Source organism: Vicia villosa, linkage group LG4 (genome assembly GCF_029867415.1).
Source record: "Vicia villosa cultivar HV-30 ecotype Madison, WI linkage group LG4, Vvil1.0, whole genome shotgun sequence".
In the NCBI taxonomy this organism is placed as follows: domain Eukaryota; kingdom Viridiplantae; phylum Streptophyta; class Magnoliopsida; order Fabales; family Fabaceae; genus Vicia; species Vicia villosa.
The window spans coordinates 170,884,292-170,892,900 of NC_081183.1; the positions used below are offsets into that span (position 1 = coordinate 170,884,292).

General features: G+C 23.8%; 1 protein-coding gene across 1 annotated transcript; it reads left to right on the plus strand.

Moving 5' to 3' along the window:
* Positions 1–4,225: 4,225 nt before the first annotated feature.
* Positions 4,226–7,976, plus strand: LOC131600277 (beta-amyrin 11-oxidase-like). Its single transcript, XM_058872464.1, has 7 exons — positions 4,226–4,423; positions 4,595–5,075; positions 6,462–6,713; positions 6,904–6,993; positions 7,464–7,542; positions 7,644–7,750; positions 7,851–7,976. Exons 1-7 carry the CDS (start codon positions 4,356–4,358, stop codon positions 7,974–7,976), a joined length of 1,203 nt encoding a protein of 400 aa, XP_058728447.1. The 5' UTR covers positions 4,226–4,355.
* Positions 7,977–8,609: the final 633 nt, after the last annotated feature.

An 8,609-nucleotide genomic window follows, 5' to 3' on the forward strand; every position in this document is an offset into this window, starting at 1 on the left:
GAGAGCATTTCATCAAACACCTTTAGGCATGACTCAAATGAGCACTTTAGAGCTTGAATTGATCAAAAGTACCAAAATTAAAGTTTTAGAAAATGGAAAAATAAGCTTATAGCCAAATTTTATGCGAGAGAAAGTTAAAATTGAATTATTTGGGCTTATGTTCAGTTTTGCACACAAGGCATGCCTTAAACCTAGGCATCTAGAAATGACTTGTAATGTTTTCCATTCTTTGATGACCTTCCAATCAAAATTGGCCCTTATGAATTGAAGTATACTCAATAAAGATTACTATGCAAAAAGAATGGGCTCAAAATGATAAAAATTGAGTGAGTTATGATTCTTTGAAGTGGACATAAAATTCCTTGCATTTTCAAGGGAGGACCTATAATATCTTCTCCTCTTTGATGACTTTCTTCACAAAGTTTCCTTTTGACTTGTAATGAGAAGTTGTTAATGATGTCAAGGAGAATCATTTGCAAAAAAAAAAAAGCACTCAAATATGTTAAAAATTGAGAGAGTTATGCTCTTTCGATCATAGAATCAAGGACTTGCCAAATTAGGTCAAAATTCTTGAATCAACTTTGAATCTCTTGAGCTTTCCTTGAATTATAAAGAAATATGTTTCTTTTGTATTTTGTTTAATATAACATAAAAAAAATATTCACAAGTTAAACAAACATGGGTGTTTGGTGGTTCCCTCCAAAGGTAAGATGAGCACAAAGCTAAAGGTCAAACTCAAGATTGTGATCTTGATATGTGATTGGAATGCAAAATGATTGGGGAATCTTATGGTCAAAAATTAGGGTATGACAGTCCCTAGTTCAATTCCTTCTAGAAATAAACCACTCAGAATCTCTGGTTAAACTAGAAGAGATCATCTCATCCAAATGCTCTTAAAATAATATTTAACCATTGTCTTTTAAAAATTCCATAAATATATAAATCAATAAATTAATAATAATAATAATAATAATAATATGAATAATGAAATAATTAAAGTTCATATTATATAATCCTTTAATGAAATAAAATATATTCGATAATTCTCGAATTTATATGTAATATAAATATCTCAATAAACTACGTATATGAATTTTACAATAATCAAATAGATATATTTTATCCTCTTAATATAAATTGGAATATTTTTTGTTTTAAATTACAATTGGATAATTATCAAATTCGTGTAATTGTTATTTAAATTGAATTCTTAATAGCGAGATAAAATAATTAGTTAAACAATTTTTTTCAAAAAATATCTCATAGGAAAATATATAATAATAATATTAAAAATAAAAAATATATTTTGTATTATTAATTTTAGGCTAAATTATAGTTTTGGTCCCCCAATTTTACCCGATTCACGAAAGAAGTCTCCGTATTTTAAATTCAAACCGTTTTGCTCCTCTATCACATTTTTCATAGAAAATCATTGAGATGTTTGTTTTTTAACATATATTTTTATATATATAAAGTTCAAAAATAAGTATATAAACGATAATTTGTCATATTTTATAAGAAATTTGTCATTTAAAATATAAAAATATTATTAATTTTAAGTGAAAAAGTATAAGAGATGAACAAAAACTGTTTAAATTTAAAATAGAAATCAATTTCGCAAATAAAAAAATAGAAGGACTAAAACTATAATTCAATCTTAATTTTATTATTTTATTTGGCAAAAAAAAACCTTAATGAGTTTATCAAGCATCTTCGGAAGATAATGGTCGAATATTATTTTTATAAAAGTATAATTTTTCTATATTATAGATATCATTATAGCATATAAATAATTTTATCATAATAATATAAATTATAATATTTTTGTTTTATAATGTAAACTCATACTCTTAATATTAAAACCCAAAAAAATATGAGGGAGAGAAATAGTATTTTCAAAAAATATTTTATTATATATATATATATATATATATATATATATATATATATATATATATATATATATATATATATATATATATATATATATATATATATATGAGGAGGGATCAAATTACACCCGAAGAGTTACACCACGAGTTACACTCGTTCAATAATTACATTTCGAATTAATATTTTTTAAATTCAACCGTTGGATTGAAACATAATATCATATAGATCATACCTATAAAGTTTGAGCTTAATCTATAATGATTTACTATGTCATTGAATTACATCAAAACTAACGTTATATGAAAGCTCATTTTGACGTTAATCTTTGGATATCTTGATCGTATAGTAAATCATTATAGATTAAGCTCAAACTTTATAGGTATGATCTATATGATATTATGTTTCAATCCAACGGTTGAATTTAAAAAATATTAATTCGAAATGTAGTTATTGAACGAGTGTAACTCGTGGTGTAACTCTTCGGGTGTAATTTGATCCCTCCTCTATATATATATATATATATATATATATATATATATAAACTAACAATATAAACCATCAAATTTAGTTAACAATTAGGATTTATTTATTCCATATAGAGATCACTTTATCAAATTTCTTTTCTACTATGCTTAAGATTTACCAATTCTATAATAAGAAAATCTTACCATACATATTTTTTATTTGTTATTATAATATTTTCTATAAATTAGACTAATATTTTTTTATTTGAAAAAAATAAATAAATAAAGGATTTAAATTTCTTGTTTTCCAACCTGCGCCATAATGATTAAGTTATATATATTTGTTATAATTTTTGAAAAAATAATTTGTATTTTATTAATATTATTATGAGAGATATTTTTACTCCAATAGTAAGTTTAAAAACTTACTTCAAATCTTAATCCTCAATTTACATTAATATAACGGTTTTAATTGAGTATTTATTTAGAAAAATGTATTCAAAAATAATTAGATTAAATGATAAATTAATATCATTATATATTTAGATTAATTAAAATAAACAGTTAAGATTCTTATTAAGTCTTTTAAATTTATTCTTGGAGTAACAATATCCTTCTTTCATTATGAATTAATTATTTTTATTATTATTATTATTATTATTATTATTATTATTATTATTATTATTATTATTATTATTATTATTATTATTATTATTTAGTCTCTCATCATTATTTTACATACCATGATCAAGAAAAAATACCTTCTCTTAAAAATGTAAATTTTAATGATTTTTGTTTTGTAAAATAAAGTTATAATTATAAAATAGGTAAAATTACAATATTAAGTATTTTTTTAATAGTAATAAAAGAAAAATAGAAAGAGAGAATTTTCAAAAAAAACTGATTTTTAGAAATAAATGATTTTTAAATTTCAAAAAGGAAATAAATTATAATGAACAAATTGTTAAGCAAATAACATAAACCATTGATTAAAAAAATAAAAGGACACGTCTAAATGTCAAGAGATGCCAATGCTCGCCCTGCCAAAATCTGTCGTCCGCCAAAGCCCGCCCCACCTATTCATTCAGCATGTCCCGCCTTAAGTTTGTTCTTTTTTAGTTAACTTTTGTAATTTTAATTCTTGATGGTTTTATTTTATATATTTATTTGTAAATATATGCAACATTTTTTAAATAATTTTTTTTAAAAGATACTTTATAAAAAATTAGTTTAAAAAATTAAAAAAATAATTTTTTTTAAAAGATACTTTATAAAAAATTAGTTTAAAAAATTAAAAATATCAATTAAAAGGTAAAACCGCCCCGTTTTATAATTAAAAGATAAAATTAATTAAAATTGTGAATGTATGCTCATTTTCACTTGACGGACATGTTTTTTTTTTTTGGCGGACATAAAACGGAGTAGGATAGGACAGGCGGTCCGTTTTACCACCGTTATGTATGATGATTAAATTATATATAAATTTGATATATTCAATCAGTACAGTTTATTTCTTTATTAGTATTAGATATAATTTATTTTTTAATTGGATATTTTTTGAAAACACATTTTTCGTTATTTTTCATTTTCCATATTATAAGTATCAATTTAAATTAAAATTTTACTTATTTAATAATAATAATAAACAATTTTAAAATTTTATATATATATATATATATATATATATATATATATATATATATATATATATATATATATATATATATATATATATATATATATATATATATATATATATATATATATATATATATATATTTAATAGGACCAAATGAAATAAAACTATAATCAAATTAAGATAAGATGGATATACAACATTGCTTTTGGATTTCTGCTACTTTGTTTAGTTTGTTTGCAAGCTATTTTTGTGTAAACAATTTTGTGTGGAGATTGAACGAGTGGTACTATAATCTCAAACAAAGAAACAAACAGTATCCTCTACCTCCAGGAGATTTGGGATGGCCATTTATTGGCAATATGATAACCTTTGTCAAACACTTCTCATCTGGTCATCCTGATTCATTCATCAACAACATGGTTTCCAAGTAATTTCTTTCTTTCTCATCTTTCAATTTTATTCACCATTTTTGTGATAAAAATATATTGTGATTAATTAATATCGTGACGATGAATTTGTGTCGCAATTACCGGTAGTGACCAATATTTAAAAGGGTGAATGATATAAAAAATCTCACTATACCTTGTTTATTTTACAGGTATGGACGAATAGGTATCTACAAGTCACACTTGTTTGGAAGTCCAGGCATCATCGTTTGTGATGCTGATCTGATTATGAGTGTGCTTACCGATGAAGAGACTTATAAGTTCAGTTATCCAAAATCGACAGTAGAATTACTCAAATATAAACGCTATTGGAATTTCTCTCGAAAAGAACACTTGCTCTTTAGACGCATAATTTCTTCTCTTACTATGAACAACAATTCCTTAGAAAATTACCTATCAAGTATAGAGGACGTCATGATCAAATCCTTGGAGGGTTTTGCTAGCATGAATCATCCAATTGAGTTGTTGAAAGATATGAAGAATATTTCCTTTAAAGTTATCGTTGGTATTTTCATGGGTTCTTGTGATCCACAATTCATCACAAAGATAGGGAATTCTTTTACTCTTATGCACAAGGCTTTGTTTTGTATGCCAATTAATCTTCCAGGGTTTGCTTTTCGTAGAGGACTCATTGTAAGTATTTCCAATATCTTCATATTATTATTGTTAGTAACATCATAAAAATATAAAAACTTAATCTTGCGAAGTGATTTAGTGACGTGAGACAAGAAAAGCTTTATCCTGCAAAGTAATTTAGTGACGTGATAATAACGTGTCAACTTTTTTTTCTATAATTAAACATACACCTAATATATATTCTTCCTATAATTTAAAATTTTGTAATGTTAGTAATTGAATGATTTTTTTTTTGCCTAGTATCAAAATTAGAGGTGGAAAATGAGGTTATTAGTCGTGTTTATTTTGATACTAAATATTGTTCTTTCATATTTGTAATAAGGTTCATGTTTATACATTTAACTTTGAATTTTTTCATTTTAATCATTATATATAATTTATTTCTTTTTTAAAATTAAATACAATTTGTTTCCTAACATAAATTTTTTTTTTGGAAATATCTCTTTCTTTCTATTTTTCCATTTTTTTATAAAGAGTTTTAAATTATATTCCTATCATTTTATTAATTTTATAACTAAAATTTTATTTCCAAAACAAAAATTATTATAATTATCATTTTGGAGAGAAGTTCATTGCATTTGATATAAATAAATAAATAAATAAAAAGATTAATTATTTTTACAAAAATGATATTCTACCATTTTATTTAAAAAAAAATTATGAAAATACCTATTAATGAACATATGATTTTAGCCCATACGGACGGCTTCGATCAAGCTCGTCTTAGGGTTAGTTTATTTGGGGATTTTTTAAAGGTAAAAATTTTTGGCTTGTCCCCTTAGGTCAGTTTGTTTGAGGATTTTTAGAAAGAAAGAGAGGGGGAGAGAAGAAAATATTTTAACTGAGATTGATTGATTTAATATTTAAGGAGGAATGTGGAGGTAAGAATAGAGGATTAGAATCCTCTTTAAATGATTTTTTTTTCTCTTGAATTAGTATCTTTTGGAGGGAGAGAGATGTTTAATATATTGACGAATTTAACTTTTTTAATTTTAAATCATAATTTATTCTTTTAAAAAATTTAAATTTTCTATCCAATTATTTTTCTTCTTTTTTGATATTGAAAATTTCTGTGATAAAAAACTATTTCTTCCTCAAATCAATCCTCATATGTCCTTTTTCAAATCAACATCACTTTCAGTTTTATTTTTTAAGAAAAACTTCATTATTTTCAATATTATTAATTTTTATTTAGATGTGTTTTATTTTATTCTATTTATTATATTTTTTTAATTTCGTAATATCATTTATTTTTTTAAGTTAATTTCATTTTTTAAAGTTTTTTAATCACCATAATAAATCTTCCTAGAATAATGATCAAAATAAAATATGATAGCAGTTTATATTGGTGCTGATTACATGTTTATATCCATGATATAATAGGCACGTGAGAAGCTAGCCAAATTAGTTAAACCTATTGTGAAAGAAAGGAGGTTGATGGTAAGAAATGGTGACAAAAAAAATTTACTTGATATTCTTTTACAAGTAAATGAAGATGGTTGGAACCCAGATGATGATGATATTATTCAAATGTTGATAGCAATGGTACTTGCTGGTCATGAAACCACTGCACATGGTATGATGTGGTCAATTATATATCTTACACAAAATCCACATATCATGAAAAAGGCTAAGGTAAATTAATTAAGTTGATAACTTTTGTGTTTTTACTTTCAATGTTTTTTAATAGCAAAAGAAAATTATTATTGTTATTATTATTATTATTATTATTATTATTATTATTATTATTATTATTATTATTATTATTATTATTATTATTATTATGTTGTTCATCAATCAATAGAGAAGTATATACATGATGTAGGAGGAGCAGGAGGAAATCATCAAGGCAAGACAGGGCACAAAGAAAAAATTAAGTTTTGAAGAGATTAAGAAAATGGTTTATCTCTCTCAAGTAAGTATAACATGGGCATTTTTGGTATATACAATTAACTGTATTTAATTTTATTTTTATACAATTATATTTAATAGTAAACACATGTTTAAATAAACCAATCAAATTAATGTTGTAAGAATAGGGAGTAATGCAAAGACTAAGGACGTCTAATCTGATTCATTTAGTCGAAGTGATAATAACTATTAGAGATACACACATCTTTAAAAATTAGAGTTCGAACTTTGGTATTGCATTCAATTTAATAATATCTGCGTTTATTAGTTGAGTTACAATTTGTAGACAATTGAATATGTACTTAATTCAATTTTTAATATCATGTTATTTTATGTTTGATTATCTAAAAATAATTTTAAATTGATTTTCTTTACATTTAGTAACATGGGACAATACTTCATGATATCAAATGATTTTTATTAGTTTTAATAGATAAGATATTGTTGAATTGTTCTAACTTCTTAAATATATAGATAATCGATGAAACATTACGTCATATCAGTCTTACCTTTGCACTTTTTCGAGAAACAACTAGAGACGTTAACATCAATGGTTTGTTCAAATTCATTCCACCATTTATATTTTTATTTATTATTGTCAACTTTGTAAATTAAAAGAGAATAAAAATGTTCATATATACTCCATATTTTCAGGTTATATAATACCAAAAGGATGGAAAGTGCTTCCTTGGTTAAAAGCTATGCATAAGGATCCTACACATTATTCAAATCCAGATGAATTTAATCCATCAAGATGGAATGTGAGTTATATTATGCTAACTAATTATAGAACTTTTTTTCCTCTCATATTTAAACATTTAAAGTATTTATGATTTTTTTTTTTTGGTATTATATGTGCAGGATCACAATACCAAAAATGGAACCTTCATTCCTTTTGGAGTAGGAAATAGGCTCTGCCCTGGAAACAACTTGGCCAAAATTGAAATTTATGTATTTCTACATCATTTCATTCTCAATTACAAGTAATTAAACTTCTTTTCATTTTTATTCTATTTTTTCAATAGATTATATATGTTACTCAAATAATTTCAGTTTATTAAATTTGATTTCATAATAAATAGTAAAAATATTATGCTTTATATCAATTTTAAAAGGATTTTTTTTCACTAATGAATTTATATATGATTTATTTAGGTTGGAACGTGTAAATCCAGATTGTCCTATTACTTGCTTACCAGCACCTATGCCCATAGATAACTGCCTTGCTAAGGTGATAAAGGTATCAAGTGGATAATTATTGGAGTGGAAATTAAAGTTTTAAAGCCTCTTTTATTTGAAATCAGTTTTGTTGGTATTGTATAAGAGATTTTACAAGATTTTCTTACTTTTTGCAAAGTGAGAATGTGTAAGACTTTATAACATTTTGATGTCATATAGTTTTGATGGTATATTATATGAAACATTTTAGTATAAGAGGTGTTTATGCAACTTAAATGGGAATAAGCTAATCCAGCACAATGTATGCTAAGTAGCTAATCAAAAGTGCTAGGAAAATTTATTTTAATTATTGTTTAGTTTGACTTTTTAATCTTTAGGTTTTTTAATTCGACCGTAGATTTTGATTCCAATTTCTTCGGTGTTATTGTCTATGACACTACA